The 23,258-nt window shown below is 42.6% G+C and overlaps 1 protein-coding gene across 1 annotated transcript in view; it reads left to right on the top strand.

Annotated features, from left to right (window-relative positions):
• SLC39A6 (solute carrier family 39 member 6) overlaps window positions 1-23,258 on the top strand; it is a 47,749-nt gene that overhangs the window by 13,575 nt on the left and 10,916 nt on the right. Inside the window, exons 4-7 of the mRNA XM_069730572.1 lie at window positions 9,851-10,036; window positions 13,947-14,046; window positions 18,220-18,603; window positions 19,762-19,842. Coding sequence (XP_069586673.1) covers window positions 9,851-10,036; window positions 13,947-14,046; window positions 18,220-18,603; window positions 19,762-19,842 — 751 coding nt within the window. The remainder of the gene's footprint in view (window positions 1-9,850; window positions 10,037-13,946; window positions 14,047-18,219; window positions 18,604-19,761; window positions 19,843-23,258) is intronic.

The raw sequence follows: 23,258 nt of genomic DNA, 5'->3' as shown, positions 1-23,258 counted from the left end.
CCCCTAAGGAAGTCATCTAGATGTGTTGAGAGCTTTGAACCCCCAAGTGTTTCACTAAAGTTTATAACGCAGAGCCGTGAAAAAAAAAAAAAAAAATTCCCACAAAAATTATTTTTTAGCCCACAGTTTTGTATTTTCCCAAGGGTAACAGGAGAAATTGGACCCCAAAAGCTGTTGCCCAATGTGTCCTGAGTACGCTGATACCCCTTATGTTGGGGTAAACTCCTGTTTGGGTGCACGGGTGAGCTTGGAAGGGAAGGAGCACTGTTTTACTTTTTCAACGCAGAATTGGCTGGAATTGAGATTGGACGCCATGTTGCGTTTGGAGATCCCCTGATGTGCCTGAACAGTGGAAACCCCCCAATTCTAACTGAAACCCTAATCCAAACACACCCCTAACCTTAATCTCAATGGTAACCCTGACACACCCCTAACCCTAATCCCAACTGTAAATGTAACCCTAGCCCCAGCCCCAACACTAACCCTAGCTCTAATGGGAAAATGGAAATACATTTTTTTTTTATTTTTCCCTAAGGGGGTGATGATAATAATAATAATCTTTATTTTTATATAGCGCAAACATATTCCGCAGCGCTTTACAGTTTTGCACACATCATCACTGTACCCGATGGGGCTCACAATCTAAATTCCCTAAACAGTATGTCTTTGGAATGTGGGAGGAAACCGGAGTGCCCGGAGGAAACCCACGCAAACACGGGGAGAACTTACAAACTCCTTGCAGATGGTGTCCAAGGTGGGATTAGAACCCAGGACCCCAGCGCTGCAAGGCTGCAGTGTTATCCACTGAGCCACTGTGCTGCCCAGTGGTGATGAGGGGGGGTTTGATTTACTATTTATAGCAAGTTTTTTAGCGGAATTTTATGATTGGCAGCCGTCACACACTAAAAAAAACGCTTTTTATTGCAAAAAATATTTTTTGCGTTACCATATTTTGAGAGCTATAATTTATATATTTATTCCGATTTTTTTTTTTTTTTTTAGGCAGAATGACCAAAAACCAGCTATTCTATTCATTTTGGTAAAATGGTTAAAGCAGTTTTATTCTTCGGGTCAGTACGATTTACAGTGATACCTCCATTTATATCTTTTTTTATGTTTTGGCGCTTTTATACGATAAAAACTATTTTATAGAAAAAATAATTATTTTCCTATCGCCACGACAGCACCCACAACGAGAGAGGGGATCCGCCCACCTTCCGGACAGGAACCTACAGGTTAAAAAGGGGCGGTCCCCCTCGCCCTCCAGTTTGGGTTCCTGTCCGGACGGCGGGAGCCTACAGGTCGTTTCACCTACCCGGGTCCGCCAAGCCTCTGTGCGGTGTCCGGGTGAGAACGGCAGAGTCGGGGGCCCGGAAGCAGCGTCGGGGGAAGTCCTGTGTCCAGCTTCCCCCCTCGTCTGGCAAGGAGCGGCTGAATGCCGAAGTGGCGTTCCCAGGGGAAGGCACGCCGCCCTGGGTCGTCCACACGCGCGCGACGCTGCGGGAGCAGGTCGGCGCTTATGACCCGGAAGTGATCGATCGACTTCCGGAGGAGACCGGGAGGAGGAGCGCGGGACTTTTGAAAAGGAGCAGCGCTCAGGTGAGATGTGTGTGCGGCAATATGTCTTCAGCAGGAGACGCTGAACACCGACAGGCAGGAGAGCACAGGTCTCATAGCGGCGAACGTGGGCAGCAGGATCCTGGCAAACCAGCGTCACGTCGCGCCTCACCCCCTCAAAAACCGGTACTCTACATTTTTTCAGCAGTGGTGAGTGTAATATGTAAACCATTGCCTGATACAGCCGTTTTTCTACACTATGCTTTATTATAGGGGAAAAAGGTCTCCAAATCCAAGCATAAGCAGTGTGCTGTATGCACAGAGCCTCTACCTGACACCTATGTTAAAAAGTTATGCCAATTATGCATATGTCGTATGTTGGAAGAAGAGGCCCCTCTCCGGGTATCGGATCTGAGGGAAGTAATTAGGGAAGAAATAAAATCATCCCTTAAAACCAGACGGCATGAAAAAAGCAGTGTGGAGTTGGTGTCCGATTCCAGCCCTTCAGTACAAGAAGGCGAGTGCTCGGAAAGTTCTTCGGCATCCTCTTCAGATGAGGAGGGAAGACCTTGCTTTTCCATGGAGGGTATGGAAACCTTAATTAAGGCAGTCCGTGCAACTATGGGGGTTGCAGAGAGTAAAGAACCAAAAACAACCCAGGAGATCATGTTCGCAGGGCTGAGCCAGAGAAGTCGGAAAGCCTTCCCAGTGGTGGATTCTGTTAAAGATCTGGTCAAACGGGAGTGGGACAAGCTGGATAAAGGGTTCTTACCTTCAGCGGCAAAAAGAAGGTACCCCTTTGAAGATGACACTTTGTCACAGTGGATGAAGGTTCCTAAAATAGATGCGGCAGTAGCCTCTACTTCAAAAACAGCCTCACTTCCGTTAGAAGATGTAGGGCTCCTCAAGGATCCTTCAGACAGAAAGGCTGACATGCTCCTTAAAAAACTATGGGAGTCATCATCTGGAGCCTTTAAGCCGGCTATTGCAGGCACCTGTATGGCCAGATCAATCATGGTCTGGGTGACTCAGCTGGAGGAGCAGCTTAAAGCGAAGGTACCCAGGGATAAGTTGCTGAATTCCCTGTCTCAGGTCAGAGAAGGAGCAGCTTATCTAGCAGACGCCTCAATTGATTCTCTGAAATTTGCTGCAAGATCGGCAGGTCTTTCGAATGCAGCCAGACGGGCTCTATGGCTAAAGACATGGAAGGGGGATGCCCAGGCTAAGGCCAAACTTTGCTCCATTCCATGTAGGGGTGAGTACCTATTCGGCCCGGTGCTGGATGACATCCTTGCAAAGGCAGAAGATAGGAAGAAGGGATTTCCTAAAACGTTTAATCCCACTTTTAGGAACGCCTTCCGAAGACGCATGCCCTTCAGGAGATTCCAGCCAGACCAGCAGGGGTATAATCGCGATTCGGAAACATCAGATCATAAGAAGAAAGGTGGATACTATAAGAACCCTTCATCTTTCTCAAGACGTAGACGTAACTACAGATAGAACAGTTCTACCAGTAGGGGGAAGACTAAAGTTCTTCTCAGATAGATGGAAAAAGATTACTTCTAGTGCCTGGATAATGGGGGTGGTTGAGTCCGGATTAAAATTAGAATTTTTGAGAACTCCCCCAGATCATTTTGTGATAACATCACTGGACACTCCGGCCCAACAACAGGCCTTAGAATTAGAGATTCAACAATTGCTTACAAAGCGAGTTATCGAAGAAGTCCCAAAACGTCAGGAGAAGACAGGCTTTTATTCTCCGCTATTCTTAATCTCTAAACCTGATGGGTCCTTTAGGACTATCATAAATTTACGTAAATTGAATAGATATCTTCAGTACCACGCTTTTAAGATGGAATCCATTAAGTCAACAACTAAGCTTTTGTTTCCTAGGTGCTACATGTCGGTCTTGGATCTAAAAGATGCGTACTACCATCTTCCAGTTCACAGAAATCACCAGCAATTCCTCAGGATGGCAGTATGGGTAAACCATCAGATTAAACATTTTCAATTTTTGGCAATGCCCTTTGGCCTGTCCATGGCACCTAGAGTTTTTACTAAGGTTGTTTCTGAAGTAATGGCCCATATTAGGGAAAGAGAAACCCTTGTGGTGCCCTATCTAGACGATTTTTTGATAGTAGGAAATTCAATTGACCAGTGTACGTCTAGGGTAAATGCCATAATATCATCCCTACAGGAACTCGGATGGATAATCAACTGGGAAAAGTCAAAACTGGAACCCACAAGACGTCAAATGTTCCTAGGAGTTCTTCTAGACTCAGAAGATCAGTCATCCTTTCTACCAGAAGACAAGAAGCGGAAGATCGTTCAAAGGATCACGGCCGTAAGAAAAGCTCCAAACTTAAGTTTAAGAGACGCAATGTCTCTACTAGGATCTTTGACTGCGTGTATATCGGCGGTAAGATGGGCTCAGGCTCATACCCGAATACTTCAGTACGAAGTTCTTCGAGCAGAAAAAGATCTTCACGGTGCTCTGAGCAGAAAGTTCAAATTATCACCCGCCACTCTTCACGATCTGAGATGGTGGCTCAATCCAGCACATTTGTCAAAAGGAGTTCTCTGGACCATCACTCCGAACAATACAGTTACAACAGATGCCAGCCCGTTCGGTTGGGGAGCCCATATGGGAGACATTCTAACCCAAGGGCGATGGTCGAGTCAGGAGTCCCAGAATTCCTCGAATCTAAGAGAGCTTACTGCAGTCTATCAGGCTCTTCTTTCCTTACTACCATCCCTGAGGAATACGCATGTACAGATACAAACAGACAATATGACTGTGGTAGCCTACATCAATCATCAGGGGGGGACAAGGTCTCGATCCCTGATGACAACTACAGCACAGATATTGTCCCTGGCCGAGAAACACTTACAATCCCTGTCGGCAGTACATATAAGAGGGGAACTCAATATAGAGGCGGACTACCTCAGTTGCCATTCCCTTCGTCAGGGAGAGTGGTCCCTAAACCAACAGATATTCGATCAGATAGTCAATCTGTGGGGGTTGCCGACAATAGATCTGTTTGCTACGAGGAGGAACAGGAAGGTCAGGAAGTTCGCATCCTTACATATAACAGACCAACCATTTATAGTGGATTCCCTTCGTGTCCGTTGGGACTTCCAGCTGGCATATGCCTTTCCCCCAATGTGTCTGATTCCGATAGTTCTCAGGAAGATCCGGGAGGAAAGAGCCAGAGTGATCTTAATCGCCCCCTTCTGGCCCAGGAGGCCTTGGTTCTCTCTCCTCATGACAATGTCTGTGACCGATCCCTGGGTGTTGCCAGTGGTTCCGGAACTCCTCTCTCAGGGTCCATTTCATCATCCAAATTTGGAGACTCTTCACTTAACGGCCTGGAATTTGAGAGGGAGCTTCTGAGGGAGAGGGGGTTCTCTAACGCTTTTAATAGCTACTTTATTGAAAAGTAGAAAGGAGGTCACTACAAAGATTTACTCAAAAATTTGGAAAAAATTCCTTTTGTTTCATCAGCAACCATTAGGAGATAAGGCTCCGATTTCAGCTATTTTAGAATTCCTTCAGAAAGGCTGGGAATTGGGCTTAGCGGTCAACACTCTAAGAGTTCATGTTTCAGCCTTGGGAGCTCTATATAACAGTGATGTAGCTGGTAATAGATGGGTTGCTAGATTTATTAAGGCATGTCAGCGTTCTAACCCAATCCATATTGTAAGAATACCCCCTTGGGATTTAAATTTGGTACTTGAGGCGTTGACTGAACCTCCGTTCGAGCCATTAGACTCTATTTCAATAAAAAATTTAACCTTAAAAACAGCTCTACTCTTAGCATTAACATCTGCCAGGAGGGTCAGTGATATACATGCGTTATCAGTAGATCCTCCCTATCTAATAATTCTCCAGGATAATATTGTCTTAAAGCCTGATCCTGCATATTTACCAAAAGTAGCATCTAAATTTCATAGAAGTCAGGAGATTTATTTACCATCCTTCTATGAAGATCCAGGTTCAGAAGAGGAGAAAAAATATCATACTCTAGATGTAAAGAGGGCGATATTAGAATACCTGGATAGGACACAAAGCTGGAGACAGAGTAGGGCTCTGTTTGTTTCTTTCCAGAATCGGAAAAAGGGTTCTGGTGTCACGAAGAACTCTATCGCTAGATGGATTAGAGAAGCGATATGTCTTGCCTATTCTGCCAAGGGAGTAACACCACCAGAAGGCATCAGGGCGCACTCCACTCGGGCCATGGCATCATCCTGGGCGGAGAAGGCAGATGTCCCCATTGAAATGATATGTAAGGCGGCAACTTGGTCATCACCTTCCACCTTTTATAAGCACTATCGCCTTGATCTATCTGCTAATTCCAGCTTACAGTTTGGCCGTTCAGTACTTAGTGCTGTGGTCCCTCCCAGTTAAATAGTCTTTGAAAGTCTCTTGTTGTGGGTGCTGTCGTGGCGATAGGAAAACCCGTTTTTACGTACCGGTAATAGGATTTTACAGAGTCCACGACAGCACCCATACATTCCCCCCCCCGTATTTAGTTACTTATTCCTGCACTCTGTTGGAGGGTGTGCCGTAGAGTTCACTCTATAGAGGTGGTGGTATTTAGTATTGTTAATATGATATTGTCATGTACTGATTCATTGGCGGTAACCCTTGTACTCTGGAACACAAACTGGAGGGCGAGGGGGACCGCCCCTTTTTAACCTGTAGGTTCCTGTCCGGAAGGTGGGCGGATCCCCTCTCTCGTTGTGGTTGCTGTCGTGGACTCTGTAAAATCCTATTACCGGTACGTAAAAACCGGTTTTTGCATCGCTTTATTCTGTGGACTATAACTTTTTTATTTTTTCGCTGATGATGCTGTATGGCGGCTCGTTTTATTGCGGGACAAGATGACGTTTTCAGCGGTGCCATGTGTTTTTTTTTTTTTTTTTTTTAAATATCCGTCTTTTTGATCACGTTATTCCACTTTTTGGCGGTATGATAAAGCGGTTTGATTTTTTTTATGGTGTTCACTGAAGGGGTTAACTAGTGGGACAGTTTTATAGGTCGGGTTGTTACGGATGCGGCGATACTAAATATGTGTACTTTTATTGTTTTTTTTTTGTTTGTTTTTTATTTAGATAAAGGAATGTATTTATTGGAACAATATTTTTTTTTAATTTAGGCTACTTTGGATCCGGGCCTGCAGGGAGGAGGTAAGAGACCCTCACAGCAACACGATCACATCGCGTTGCTCCGAGGGTCTCAGGGAAGCACGCAGGGAGCCCCCTCCCTGCGCGATGCTTCCCTATACCGCCAGAACACTGCGATCATGTTTGGGTCCGTGACCGCTCCTGGCACATAGTGCCGGATGTCACCTGCGATAGTCAGCTGACACTCGGCCGCGCTCCCCCCATGAGCGCGGCTGATCGCTCTGGACGTACTGTCCCGTCCTTGGGAAGTAGGGCCCACCCCACATGGACGGAATAGTACCGTACGTCCAATGGTAGAAAGGGGTTAATCACAAAAAATTTACTTCAGATACAATTGTTTTTATTTTGATAAGTGTAACAGGAAAAAAAATGGACTCAAAAATTTGTTGTAATTTCTCTGGAGCATGCCGATACCCCAAATGAGGGAGAAAACCACTGTTTGGGCACATGGCAGAGCTCGGAAAGGAAGGAGCGCTATTTGACTTTTTGAATGCAAAGTTTGCTGGAACAATTGGCAGATGCCATGTCGCATTTGGATAGCCTCTGATGTGCCTAAACAGTGGAAAATCCCCCACAAGTGACAGTTTTGGAAACTAGACCCCTCAAGGAATGTATTTAGATATGTGGTGAGCACCTTGAACCCCCGGTGCGTCACAAGGTTTGTAACGTTGAGCCGCGAAAATAAATAAAATCACACTTTCCTGACAAACGTTATTTTGGCCCTAAATTTTGCATTTTCAAAAGGGTAGCAGGAAAAATTTTACCATACACTTTTTTGTGCAATTTCTCTTGAGTACGCCAATACCCCATATGGGGGGAATACTACTTTTGAGGCACAGTATAAAGCTCTGACTGGAAGAGGCGCAATATCAGAGTTCATATTTTGCTGGAATGGTTTGAAGGTTCCGTGTCACTGTGCCAGAACAGAAATCCCCTATATATTTATATCATTTTGCAAACTATGCTCCCCAATGAATCCATCTAGTGGTGCAGTGATCATATTGACACCACATGGGCCTCACAAAATTTTATACCACTGAGTGGTGAAGAAAGAATAAATTACATTTTTACCACTAAAATGTTTTTAGCCACAAATTTTTAACTTTTCTAGGGGCTAATAGGTATTTCTTTTACAACAAACTGACGTCCATTTTTTCTCTGTGTGTGCCAATACCCTACATGTAATCGGCAAATATTTCTCAGGCAAAGTGCAAAGCTCAGAAGGCAAGGAGCCCCAGATTTTACTGTTATGGTTTGCAGGTGCCATGACCACTTACTTTTTGGTTTCCATCTAAATCTGAGTGACGTAATTCAGATGAAACCCCTGAGAGATCCATTCACTATAATGAGGCAGGAGAGTTACTCTGGCCTCTGTAAAACGGTGTTCTTTTCAGAAGGAAACAAAACTGTGGCTGACGACACTTTTATATGCAATCCTAACAAGACAGACACCGCCGAGTCACAGGTCAGACGGCATTCACAGTGCCTCCATCTGCCTCATTATATGGAATCGTCCGCCAGAGGTTCCGTCTGAATCATGTATTTCAGAGATTTACACGAAAATTCTGGTGCAAGCTCTCAGTGCAGAGCGCAGGATAAACGTGCGCCAAGCCTTATTGCGATCTTTGGGAAGCAGAATGGAAAAAATCAGAAGCGGGTGAAGAAAAATACACGACCTGTTGCACAAAAACTTTGCGACTGTTTGTGTTTACACAACAGTTTTGGTCACTTCTGCCTAAATTAGGGGTCTTAAACTCAGCCAGGTAAATGGACCCCACATAGAAAAAAATTAGATATGAAGGGCCGTGATCGTTGCTGGAGAAGACTGCATTTTCAATAATACAATTATTTTTCTATAGGACTGACTTTTTTTGAATTATTTTTTAATTGTGTTTATCATATCGGTCATGGTGCAGGTCTACTCTTTTACTTCAATTTTTAGTGGCCAAATATTATTACAATATTTTTTCATTCTTTTATTTATTTATTTTTTTGCCCCCAGTCTTCCCCATACAGTAATATAGTTTTAGAATTGGCCTCGCAGTCATTTTGGCTCCAATCCTGTTATGACCCCCGTCCTCTAGTAAGGCCCCCCACCCTTGTCCTGGTCCTCTTATTGTAACAATGTACCCCATTTTGCTGCTCTTTACTTACACACAAAAAATAAATACTTCTCACATTACCTCGATTTAATGATGGTTTAAGCCTCATTCAGTCGTCTGTGATTTTTAACACTTTAAAAAAAAAAATAGTCCTTGTCTCATCAGTGTTCTTTGGTTTTGAGTTTTTCAATATTCGGTCAATGTATACGTTTTTACTGGTGATGAGTGAGTATACTCGGCACTCGAGATTTTTCGTGCATGCTTGGGTGTCCTCCGACTATTTTTTAGTACCCGGAGATTTAGTTTTCATCGCCGTAGCTGAATGATTTACATCTGTTAGCCAGCATAAGTACATGTGGGGGTTGCCTAGTTGCTAGGGAATCCCCACATGTAATCAAGCAGGCTAAAAGATGTAAATCATTCAGCTGCTGCAAGGAAAACTAAATCTTCGAGCACTAAAAAATACTCAGAGGACACCCGAGCATGCTCGGGAAATCTCGAGTAACGAGTATATTCGCTCATCACTAGTTTTTACGATTAGTTTTATCAGTGATTTTCACATATGTAAAAATGAATAAATTCCAATGTTTCTCCTATCCATTGCAGTGTTATTCTAGGACCGTACTCAATCGTCTGTGTGCCATTTGTGATGTTTTCATGGACCCATAGACTTGTGTGGGTGATTGTCATCCATGACATTGATATAAAAGGACCTGTCTCCATGATTATTTTTTTTGCTTTATATTTGTGGACAAAATGAAATAAAATCCTGAACGTGGAAAATGTATGTTTTTGGATTCCTGATTTTTGTTTGTGTGGCATCTGTATGGCTACACTTCTACATTCTCCATTGGGCCAGGACTTCTTCTCAGTAACTCTGGGAAAGCTCCAGTAATGGCTCCAAGACATAAGCGATGCTGTAAAGCTGTGATGGTCCAAGAAAGCTGCTACCACAGATGTTATATGTGGAATATTAACTTTCTTTTTTTTATTCCTTCCCCCAGTCCCAGTCAGGACATTACCATACTAATGGTGGATTAGTGAATAAAACTCATGAAGATGAAGCCCAAGCCAATTCTCACTTGGATGCAAAGCTGAAGGGTCTCACCGCCCTGGGAGGTCTCTATTTTATGTTCCTTGTGGAGCATTTGATCACATTGATCAAACAATATAAAGACAAGAAACAGAAGGTACAAATCTCTGCCACAGCAATGGTCGCTGGACTTTATAAATACAGTTTTGAGTTGGTGTGAAATCACACAAAACAATTGTTTTTCTGGTTAGAAAATGCACTTTTTAGCCCAGAAAATGGAGGCTAACATTCTAGTGCCTTTATAGTGTAAAGTTATCTTTAAAAAAAAAAAAAAAAATAGTGCTGTGCACTGGTTGATTTCCTCTTATGAAAGTCTTGCTGGGGTCAGCTGCCATGCTTCTGCATTTCCCCGAGTGTGCGGTGACTGGGGGAGGGGAGCCAGCAAGGATGGCTCATTGCTCTGCAGTGACTAGGAGGTACCTGTGACTATTCTGCTCTCTGCCCTCCATTGCTGCAAGTAGTGTGATTGCAGGGAAAGGAATGTGGATGAAGGTCATCTAGCAGGGGCTGAGAAGGTCTGCATGCTGCTCTCACCTTCAGAATCTGGGGGCAAGTTCAATCTTTCCCCTGTCTGCTTCAGGATAGTGAGTTTTCAGGACAGGGATGTCAAACTCAAATACACAGAGGGCCAAAATAGTCACGGGCCAACCTTAGTATTTAGTAAAAGAAAAGTCTACAATTGGGAAGTTTTTTTTCTCATCAACTAGAACAATTAACTTTTTTCATATGGAAACAAACTTGAAGGTGTTGTCCCACAAAGTACATTTTAATTAATAGATCTTAAGATATTATTCCAATATTGTATTCTATGTAAGGTCAGTAGAAAGCATATGGCCCACTGGCCTAGTTTATATATGTAATAATAAAGGATAAAAAAACCTTGAGTAATACAGATAAAGAATGATGCAAACACAGCTGCCCCAAACACAGTATAATACCTCCACAGTACCCTCCACACATATGGTATGACCCTACTGTACCCCCCCCCCCCCTTCCTCAATCCTCCCAACAAAGACTTGTGATCCCAGGACAGAATGATTCTCCAGCTGTAATCCCCACATAGTGCTCCATTTAGTATATTGACCATACATGATGTTCCATTCAGTATGTTGACCCCACATGGTGCTCCATTCAGTATGTTGACCCCACATTGTGCTCCATTCAGTATGTTGACCCCACATTGTGCTCCATTCAGTATGTTGACCCCACCTTGTGCTCCATTCAGTATGTTGTCCCCACATGGTGCTCCATTCAGTATGTTGACCCCATATGGTGCTCCATTCAGTATGTTGGACCACACAAGGTGCTCCATTCAGTATGTTGGACCCCACATGGTGCTCAATATAGTATAATAGGTCCGACATTAAAAAAAATAAATACCACTGCCTGTTCTTGCTCTGCCCTGGTCTCTTCACAATGTTTTCAAAACCTCTACACATCTTGGTACAGCAGATGCGTTGTAATGACATTATCGCGCCCGCTGTGCTGAGACCACAGACGCAGAGGGGGAATGATGTGGGCGCTCCTTCCTCCATCATTGCTTTCAACTATATCAGTATCAAGCCGATGTCGTGTGCTTAATATATTCAGGGGACCCGCCTGCTGGGCCAAATATACTCGCTCCGAGCCAGAGTTTGACGTGTTTTAAGGGCTAGATATGTATCAGAGGGCTGTACTAAAACAAAGACCGGTAACGTCTGTGAATTGCGGATGTGCCAGGTCAGTGTGCCTGTCCACTCTGCTCAATTACATTAGTCTTTCTCATAAGCCGAACCAGACTCATGCTCCTAGCCCTGCTTGTGTCAGCCAGTGACTGATCTTTCAAGAAGATGATCCCATATTTTTTCAACTAAAACTTAGTTGCATCTTATGGTCCGGTGCAACTTCTAGTCTGCAAATACCGTATATACTCGAGTTTAAGCCGACCCGAGTATAAGCCGACCCCTCCCCCCTAATTTTGCCACAAAAAACTGGGAAAACTTATTGACTCGAGTATAAGCCTAGGGTGGAAAATGCAGCAGCTACCGGTGAATTTCAAAAATAAAAATAGATGTTCCAAACCGTTCATTATGGCCCCATAGCTGTGCCATATAGTGCTCTTCACCGTTCATTATTGCCCCATAGATGTACCATAGAAAGGTGTGCCATATAGTGCTCTGCACCGTTAATTTTTGCCCCATAGATGCTCCGTATAAAGCTGTGCCATTGCTGCTGCAATAATAAAAAAAAAAAAATGCCATACTCCTCTCTCTTGCTTGCAGCTCCTCAGCGTCCCATCCCGGCGTCTCTCTGCACTGACTGATCAGGCAGAGGGCGCCGCACACACTATATGCGTCATCACGCCCTCTGACCTGCACAGTCAGAGCGGAGCGACGCCGGGAAAATGGAGAGGGGCCCGGCGTGTGGAACGGGGATAGGTGAATATAAAATACTCACCTAGTCCCGGCGCTCCTGACGCTCCCCCTGCCTGTCACACTGTCTTCGGGTGCCGCAGCTCTTTCTCTGTCAGCGGTCACTGGCACCGCTCAGAGGAATGAATGTGGCTCCACCCCTATGGGAGGTGGAGTCCATATTCATTTCTCTAATGAGCGGTCCCACGTGACCGCTGAACAGGGGAAGAGCTGCGGCACCCGAAGACAGTGTGACAGGCAGGGGGAGCGCCGGGACTAGGTGAGTGTGCCTCAGCACCCTCTCCCCCTCACCAGCCGCCCCTGCCGCCCACCGTGACTCGAGTATAAGCCGTGAGGGGCACTTTCAGCCCAAAAATTTGGGCTGAAAATCTCGGCTTATACTCGAGTATATACTGTATATCACTTCGTAGAAATGTTTTGTTTGTCTCATTCATTTGATTCGGACTTGCAGAGATTGACGCACTTGATGTGGAAACAACCACGTTCATGTGTATGGAACTTATAATTGCAGACATTTTTGCAGCCAATCTGCCGTGTGTGAAATCCAACAAAGTGTGTTTGGTATCTTGGACAAATTATGTATGATTTATTTATATAGATCCTTCAATCTGTGTAATAACTTGGGGTAAAATTTGCAAAAGGTAGCATGGGGCCGTGGCTAGTTTGTAGACTTGGGTATGTTCTGTCCTCGGTGAGGGTATGTAGGGTTAGAGAATGTCACGTGGAATGAGATTTACAAGAGGTTGAAGTCATTGGCAAAATGGATGTTACAACTAGATGGAGAACTTGTGAGGGGCTGACCGAGAGAGGTGGGCATATGAAGCATATGGGAAAGGGAAGGGTTGTGTAGCAGTTAGGCTGCTATCTAGAGGTACAAGTGGGTATTTAGGATGGGTTAATATGTTTTGGTTTTGTGCTCTGCTGCCAAATTTGCCGCATTGTTTTTTGGTAAAATACTTGCAATCTGTAAACTCAAACTTCCATTATTGATAGTCCCCTATGTGAGAAAGGGGGAGAGAAGACATGGGAAGTGTTCCTAAATTTAGGGCCACAATTGACTATTATCCACAATCTCACTTGCCAAGTGCTATCCAAGTCTACATCCACTAGTATAGAGAGGGTTAGTGGAGGGGTAACAGGTATTTCAGGGGTGGATAGATGACAAGCTGTCCAGGTTTAATTTTAAGAAGTAGATATACATTAGATGTGGTTTATGTTTTAAGGTCGGGGGGGGCAGTCAGTCACTTTTGTCTTAAATGTTTCAGATCACCAAACAAAACGTAAATATTAGACAAAGATATTTAAGTGTGACAAACGTGGAAAAGAATAGGAAATCGGGAAGGGGCCCAACACCGTTGTCACACAACTGTATATAGATTAAGGTAAGACTTAATCCAAGGAGCCAATACCACTAATGTTTTCATTTATATAGATCTACGCTGACGAAGGCTGATCACTGAAGTTATCTAGTGGTCTCTGAATACAGCACTGCTAGTATAAATCATGGCGGACCGTGGCGGGGAGACAAAGCAATCATTAATTTGCTTTCTTTATCTTGTCATAATTTACCTTTAAATGTATTTCTTGTCCTTCAAGAATCAGAAGAAAAATGAAAATGAGGAGGAAATAGAAATTAAGAAGCAGCTGTCAAACCATTCACATATCGAAGAAAAAGAGGCATCTGAATCGGGTTCCCGTAAGTGTAGCTGGTCTTAGTTACTGTATGTGTAGCCTGCACATGAGATACCATGGAGAAACTGCAAACACACAAAGTACCGTATTTTCCGGCGTATAAGACGACCCCCAACTTTTCCAGTTAAAATATAAAATCTTCTCAAAAGTTGGGGGTTGTCTTATATGCCGGGTGTCGTCTTATAGGGTGGGTGCGGAGCAATTTGCGGTCGACGTATATAGTGGGGGGGGGGGGGGGGGGAGTGGTCCCGATGACTAGGTGAGGGGGCTCCTGACCAGGAAGGTATAAGTGAAGCAAACTGTCAGCGTCTTGGATGCCTGGGTTATGCAAAAAAGAGAGAGTGGTGCTGTGCCTAGAAAAACACTCCTCTTTCACTCATCTGGCTCGCCCTTGTATCCTATTATCTCCTTCTCTGCCTCTGCTTCACTTACCCCTTCCCGGTGAGGTGCCCCCTCACCTCGTCATTGGGGTTGCTCCCCCCACAATATGTGGCGACCGCAGATTACTCCGCACCTGCCCTATAAGACGACACCTGGCGTATAAGACAATACCTGACTTTTGAGAAGATTTTCAGGGGTTAGAAAGTAGTCTTATACGCCAGAAAATACAGTAATTTCAAAGGGCTTCTGCTTTAACCCCTTAATGACCACCAATACATTGTCTTTTTACTGACATGAGATAAGTGACTAGCATCCCCATACAGGAGACAATCCAGCAGCTGTCGGCTGTAACAACTTGCTGTATCAGCCACAATAATGTCAATAATGACTTCATCATATAAATGGTTAACAGTGTGGCTTCTCCCTCTTTATCTCCATCGGCACCCTGAAGACATGATTATGTGGTCCTAATGTTTGCCATGGCAATTCACGGCCTAATAGCGGCCTTAGAGTCTGACAAATATAGCGACCTGTTCAGAAGTTAACGACATTTATGTGGTAAAAATACTTGTTCAGTCCTATCATGTCACTTTGCATTAATTCCTGAAAAGCACTTCAAAGGTTAATAAACTAACTGGTAGCCATTTTCAGTATGTCAGGGGGCCCTGTTTTTAAAATATCACTTTTGGTGGTTTCCAAAACATAGGGCCCCTAAAGTTACTTCAAAACTGAATAGGTCCCTAAAAAGATAATTTTGTAAGTTTCACTGGAAAAAGGAAAAATGACTGCTACATTTTTTTTAAATCTCCTAAATGCTAACAAAACATAATGTTTTACAAATGGTGCTGATGTAAAGCGGATATGAGGGAAATGTTATTTATTAATGTTTTACTATGGTATGACCATCAGGATTAACGGAATAATCATTCAAAGTTTGAAAATTGCTGATTTTTTTTTTTTTTTATTATTATTTTTTTAATTTTTGTCAAATTTTCTGATATTTTTTTATAAACTCAAAACATATCAACCTGAACTTACCACTGACATAAATTTATAATGTGCCACAAAAAACACACTCCAAATCAATGGGATCCGTTGAAGCGTTCCAGAGTTATTACCACATAAAGTGACAGTGGTCAGATTTAAAAAAAAAAAAAAATTGGCCTGGTCACTAAGGGGTTATTAAGCTTTTTGCAAATAAATGTAGAAAATGAGGTTTGGTATACAGGACCATTTAATCTAAAGGGGCCAATTGTTTGTGGACAGAGAAACTGCCCCAGAGAAAGATCAGTAAAGCTTCATGGCTGATTTTCATGTCGTCATTTAGGTGTTTGCTATAGACATTATCAAAAAGCGGAACCTTAGTTTAGTGTCCTGATTTGACCATGATCTGTATCAGCATGTCCACTGTACTGTACGTTTGCTTTTTTTTGTTATTGAAATTCCTGGAATAAGCAGTTTTCTAGTTTCCTTTAAATGGACTTTCTCCCAAAACACATACTCTGTTGTTTTTTCATACTCTAATCAACATTGAAATTGCAACACCAAGAAGGCAAAATCATGGAGGTATGAAAATGACAGAATCGAGAGATATGTAAATGATATGCTGTTCTCATTATTCAGTATAAAGTACGAGTACCACATGCAGAAATTCATGTATGCTGAATTCATTTGGGCTCACACTTCATAAAAATCCTCCGCTGGCAGCTCCCTTTGCAAGTGCCAACCAATGACGTCCCATATGTTCTCTATGGAAGTCCAGTCTGGACATTGCAGGCCAGTCAAGCACATTTAGGCCACACACACACACTGCTCACAGTAGCACAAGCAACATGTGGCCTTGAGTTGTTGAATAACTCAATTTCACGGTCCCTCGTGAAGTTCTCTTTAATGGTGTTACCACATGGTCTCTAGACCAATCTGAGTCCCAGATAAAAGCGGGACTCGTCGCTGAAGATGATAGCCCTCCATTCCAATCTTCATTGTCCTTTTGCTCTGCGTCATGATATCCTTGAAATGCGGTGGTGTGAGGTCAGTGGAACCACCTGTATCTGGACATCTGGTACGTAGACACCTAAAGATGGTTTGTTTTGACTTCTTAAGCTTGGTGTTACCTGGTGTGTTACCTCTAATTTCCCTTGTAGTAAAAAATAGATCACAACACACCATTTTTTTTCTCTTTTTTTTTTTTTTTTTTTTTTTAATCTGAGAACTCATCATGGGTTACTCCTTGATGAGGCCTTCACAAGGAACGTCATACCAGTCCTATTCTTGCTGTTGTGTGATGGCATAGTGTACACTAGACAGACCCCTCTCGTCATCTTTCCAGGTATCCCCAACAGCTCAGTGTTAGATTGATTTGGCGGTGGAACAAGTTGTACGGCTACTTCTCAAGTGTCACAGGAGCTGTTTTTCATTACAACAATGGCTTAAAGTAGCCTGTGTGGCCTAAATGTGCCACCATAGTCTGCAGTGTCTTCAGTCTTGTATTCCATCAAGCAGTTATGCAGCATCATTAGTCAGCAATTAGAGAGAGCTGCCAGGAGTGGATTTTGATGATTTGCCTGCCCAAGTGCGTTAAAGGTTAGTCTCTTTCCTCAGACAACCACAGATAACCTCATTGATAGCTTTCCAAGGCATGTAAGTGTGCGTATTTGTGTGTGGATCTTATTATATGCTGAATATACGATTTGAAAATTTAGTTTCCATTTTTTTTAAATAATTTGCATATCATTATGTCTGTCCTGTGATTTCCATAATTTTTTAACTTCCTTGGTTTTGCAATTAGTGTTGAGTGTATAAAAGGGTGTTGACTCAAAGGTATTAGTTCACGAACATATATCTGTATATTTATTTGTGTAGGTGTGCATACATAATGCATTTTCCTATAGTGTCCATGTGTTACACTGTGAAAGAAAACTAGGTATTTCTTTGACATTATTCTTTGATATTATTCCACAGGGTGATGGAATGCCTAATTGCTGGTGACTGCAGCCCTAGAACTTTACCAATCACAAGAATGGGGGTCCGATCCCTGTTTCACCTCACTGTGGTCTATATTGAATGCACTTGACCACTCGCTTTTGATTTAGTGTCCATAGACACCTGATCATCAGATACCTGAGCGCTGTGCAGCCCCTTTCCATTCTGACTGCAGTGAGGAGGAACAAAGGGTTTTGGCCTCTACTCTCAGGATTGGTGGGGGCCTACAATAATCAGACATGCATCACTTGTCCTGTAATATATTCTGGGAGAACCTTTTTAAGAACCTGTTCATACAACATATTCTAGTTTGATTAAAAAGGTGTGGTTTGATGAGGTAACATTTGAAATATGTATCTAGGTTTCCTGTCACTATGAAAAAAATTGATTTTAGTCTAGGACAAGTGTATCCTGGATTTGGAGGTATTCCCATGTCAGTAAGTGATAGCATATCGTAGTCATATGCCAGCACGTAATGATCGGGTGGGTTTCAAGCTGAGACCCCCTAACCATTCTGATGTATCCTCATCACTGTTTATGCCAGGTGGGTTGCACCATTCGCTGGTCCTATGCTTTGCAATCGAGCCACGCTGAAATTGGTGGCAGGGAAAGTTTGAAAGGACTAATCAGCGGCCTTTTCTAATCTGGATCCATGTAGGTTCTAGAGTTCGGACCTCTACTGATCATTAAGTGAGGGCATCCTTATTATATGGGGATATTACTTACTGATGTGGGGATGCTGATTTAAAATGGAAATACTTTTTTAATTACATATATCTAATGTTTTTTTTTCTCCTTTCGACCATAAACCTAGATCATGAAACCTATGCAGAGGGTGAAGCACAAGATGGGAATCACTTCCAGTCAGGACACCCTGATGCACATGAAGAAGAGGAGGAAGAAGTAATGATTGCTCATTCCCATGATGAAACTAGTTACCAAGAATATGTGTCCAGGGGATGTGAAAACAAATGTCATTCCCACTTTCATGACACACTAGGCCAGTCTGACGACTTGATTCATCACCACCATGACTACCACCATATCTTACATCACCACCACCATCAAAACCACCACCCACACAGCCATTCACAGCGGTACTCTCGCGAGGAGCTGAAGGATGCTGGAATTGCCACTTTGGCTTGGATGGTGATCATGGGTGATGGACTGCACAACTTCAGTGATGGCCTAGCAATTGGTAAGTTCAGAAGAAAATCTTTAGTGCTTTTTTTTTTTTTTCTCCTCAGGTTATTTTGGGCGCTAAGGTGCCTTACTTTAAAAAACTGCCTAATTTTCCTCTATATTATACACTGCTCAAAAAAAATAAAGGGAACACTTACACAATGTAACTAGTCCATCACACTTCTGTGAAATCAACCTGCCCAGTTATGAAGCAACACAGATTGTGAATCCATTTCTCCTGATGTTGTACAAATGGCACAGAGGACAGGTAGAAATGATAGGCAATTAGCAAGACAAACCCTTAAAAGGAGTGGTTCTGCAGGTGGTGACCACAGCCCATTTCTATGTTCTCATCCTTTTTGGCTGTTTTGGTCATGTTTGCATTTTGTCATTGCTCTCACCCCTAGAGATACTGTATAGTAGCATGAGGCATTGTCTAAAACCCACAGAAGCTGCTCAAGTAGAGCAGCTCATCCAGGATGGCACATCAATGCGAGCTGTGGCAAGAAAGTTAGCAGCATCTGCCAGCACATTGTCCAGAGCATGGAGTAGATACCAGGAGACGTGGAGGAGGCCGTAGGAGGACAACAACCAAGCAGCAGTACTGCTACCTCCTCTGGGCAAGGAGGAGCAGTGTCAGAGCCCTGCAAAATTATCTCCAATAGGCCACTAACTTCATGTCTCTACTCAAACTATCAGAAGCAGACTCTATGAAGGTGATATGAGGGCCCAGCATTCACAAGTGGGTTTTATGCTTACAGTCCAGCACTGTGCAGGGTGATTGACATTTGCCAGAGAACACCCAGATTGGCAGATTGTACACTGGCACCCTGTGCTCTTCATGGAGGAGCGTAGGTTCACACTGAGAACACGTGACAAATGTAATAACTGGCAATTTTAACATTTTTCATTTTCCTAATCCTTGGTTACAATTAAGCTGAGATTAACTGAATAGTTCAATATCTTCAGCAACCAAGCTGTGAAAATACGCCTTTTTGGAAGTAAAAGGGATTTTAATTTGTTTTTGCTTCTGACCAATATTAGTGGTGTTTAATATTTCCGTGTTATGACTTAGTAAATGCACTTTAAAACCTAAAGACGTAAAGTCATATGATGAAGTTTGCATTTTATGTTCCGTTACTGCACAATTGTAACAAGGGTCTTCATACCACAGGTGCAGCATTCACTGTAGGGCTGTCCAGCGGATTGAGCACGTCTGTTGCAGTTTTTTGCCATGAATTACCTCATGAGTTAGGTAAAACTAAAATAAAATGTCTATATATAATTTTACACTTTCAAGCAGGGCTGTGGAGTCAGTAAGCCAAACCTCCATCTCCGACTCCTCAATTTCCCTGACTCAGACTCCCGACGCACTCCCTCACACATGGCTCAAGTTTAAGTGATACATTTACTGTAGTAAAAAGGTAACATCAGGCTTTTGATTACTATTAAGATACAATAATCAAGCTACTTAGATGATAAAATTTATTTATTGGAATGCAACTTTAGAACACAAAAAATAAATTGGAAATATTGCAATAGACTATGCAGTAAGTGGGCGGGAAACTGTATTCAACAAAAATGTACTGAATAACATCCATTACTTCATAGATAACCTCAAATTTGGTCTAAATATTTTAAGGCTAGAGAAGTACTTGCCTTAATCCTGGTTTCTTGTTCATGCTAGCAGTTATTGAGATGAGTGCAGACATTCCTTACCTGTGCCTTTTTCATCTGATCTGTAGAAGAGGAGCTTTACTACTCAGCGTGTACATAAAGTGCAGAACAGATTCATCTAAAAGCCCAGATCCTTAGATCAGGAATTGAACAGACATTTATAGGACACTTACTGTAATTACTTTCCCAAATTGTTATGATAAAAATATTCAGCACATGCTGCATTGTACTACTGAACCCAATTTATTATATATTTTAGGCGTCTGAGTAGGTCCGTTTTATATGGACTCCGAGCCCACCAAAATGGATACAAACTCCACGACTGGCTCCACAGCTCTGTTTTCCAACCTTGAAGTTTAGCTATCGATGTCTCTCGTCATCATTATTTATAAAGGGAATGTATGATTGACAACATATTACTCTGATTATTGTACTGTTGAAACCCTAGATAATGCATAATAATTTGGGTGGTGGAAATTGTGTTGATATACAGGTCCTTCGAATAGCTGTGCCGTACAGAAGCCTAGCGAATCGCCTTCTATCCAGCTCCTCTTTTGATTAGCTGGCCTAGTGCAATGTCATTGGGGCGGCTTGACGCACATGTCACATCGTGCCAGTACTGCTAATCAAGGGAAGAGCCACGGATGCTGGCAGGTGGTGGTTTGCTGTGCTCCAATCTGAGAGCCAAAGATTAACATTGCTGCTTGATCAGGTACTGTGAGCCTGGACCATCAATTTTATTAACTGAAATCCCTGGTAAGCATCCGGTAGGTGGTCGTATGCGGTGATTGACATTTATCTATACATGCACAGTCATACAGGGAAGACTCTAAATCCAATCACTGAGTAGGACCACCCACCAGAGTCTCAAGTTTACGAACACCATGGATTTTAACAGACAAAATACAAGTTATATTGAAACTTTTCCTACATTTCTGTATATCCTTGTTCCCAGTTTCCCTTTTTTTTGTACCATGGTCTCCACAGATCAGACTGCATGTACATCGAGAAGGGTTCCCCTTATCTACCTTCTTGTGTCCACAATGTCCTTCACAAAAGTTTAGAAGGAAATAACATTAATTGATATAAGTATAATCACAATAATTTGAGGGAAAAAAATAACATTCCAAGTAGTTTAATATCAATATCTGTATTGTCAAGCAAAAACAATTAAAAAACATAAGATCCAGATATATATAGTAATGCAGCCAAGTGACAAACAGATCTACATGAAATGGAAATTATGAAAACAATTGTACGTATAATGTACCCATATGTAATTATTAGTAGATAACATGCTTATTACCCATAAAGGAAGTATGGGGGATGCATGTATGCCCCTAAAGCTAATTAACATTGCATAAGTCCCAACCAGAGATTTGATAATGAATGGTGTGATAGTGCTGTTTGTTGGCAAGAAGAATAATTAACATATGAAACAAGTGTGCAGCACTATGAAATGAGCAATGCGATAGGTAAGATGGCGTGCAAAGCCCTATGTGTCAGTATGCAATTGATCAGATTTGTACTAATATCCATATAAAATAGACACCGCGCTGTAGTAGACTAGAAAACAACGTAAAACACAGCGATACCAGGACAGTCCAACAATACAGTGCTTCAAGCAGAACAACAACGTATGGTAGTGTTTTACGTTACTTCAATACTCTGTTCACACCCTACCCTGCAATAGTGTCACCAAAGGAATAGCTGAAATTAATCAGCTTACCTGTGTGAAAGATGCTGAAGTATGCTGGTAGTGGGCTGTAAGTATCGGAGATGCCGGCCGTGTTCGCGGTATGCGATGGAGTGATGCACAAACTGTGCCGGATGGAGGAGCGTACTGTGGTAGCGCTTTCCTGAAACCACGAGGAGTACGAAAAAAGAAGATGGCTGGTAGGCCCCTCCTATTAGTGACATCACTGACAGTACAGATCGCCGTAGCGTCCGAGAAAGGGGAAAGAGGGCGGTACAACCAACGCATTTCGAAGAGACTAAGCTCTTCTTCATCAGGGTTACCGCAATCCCTTATCCCACTATGATATATACAGCCACCTCCATGTCTCACCCATCCAATTAACCCGGGTTACACAACTGGTATTCAGCATTATCTTCTAATGGTTATTCCTGATCAAATATATATACATGAACCGAACTGAATTTGAAAACGGATCAAGGACAGAAGAGAAGAATGTGTGGGTACACATGGAGAAAAATATATAAAGACACAAACATGAAAATACTCGCCCAAAACGGGAATCATGTGTCTTTTATTGCCACTTCGCAAGCCACAAAATTGTGTTAAACTTCTCAACATACAACACTACATACGTCATACCTACTACAAAATTATAAAACTTTAAACAATCTTCATTAACTACATACTACAAAAAATGCACCATTAGAAACTCTGTGCACTTAAAAACCAACCTAAAACTAGCCTAAAAGGGAATAATACTCGCCTTCCCCAATTGACGATCCCAAGAAATACATAAAAAATACATATATATGACAATATAAATATAGACAATTTTTTCCCCAGCCAAATTACCAAAACCATCAGCTAGGGACTGTTCCATTAGGAATATTAAAAACTATAAAAAATGCGTCGCAACTGTGCATATTTTAAAAACTCATAAAAAATTATTAGCAAGGTGTGCCACCGCGGTACTATTACTGTCGCCGCTGGAGACACATTTCTGTTGCACCACCCTAGCAACATGGGAAATACAGCAGAGGTCCCAATAAGGGCCTCAAGCCTAATGTATTAAACAATAATTATCTACACTACGGATCCCCCACATGGTGTATCTGTGTGTGTGGTTATATAGCCCGTAAAAAATGCTATTACTGGAAAGCAAATCGTTCCAATTCCTGGTTCAAACCACCTGGGGCCAAGCTATCCAGGGTGAAAATCCACTGTGTTTCCACCCTAGACATCTTGCTGATAAAATCCCCTCCTCTTGGGTTTTGATGTACCTTCGCAATACCAGT

The sequence above is a fragment of the Ranitomeya imitator genome, chromosome 6 (assembly GCF_032444005.1).
Source record: "Ranitomeya imitator isolate aRanImi1 chromosome 6, aRanImi1.pri, whole genome shotgun sequence".
Lineage (NCBI taxonomy): Eukaryota > Metazoa > Chordata > Amphibia > Anura > Dendrobatidae > Ranitomeya > Ranitomeya imitator.
This window is presented reverse-complemented; position numbering and strand designations above follow the sequence as displayed.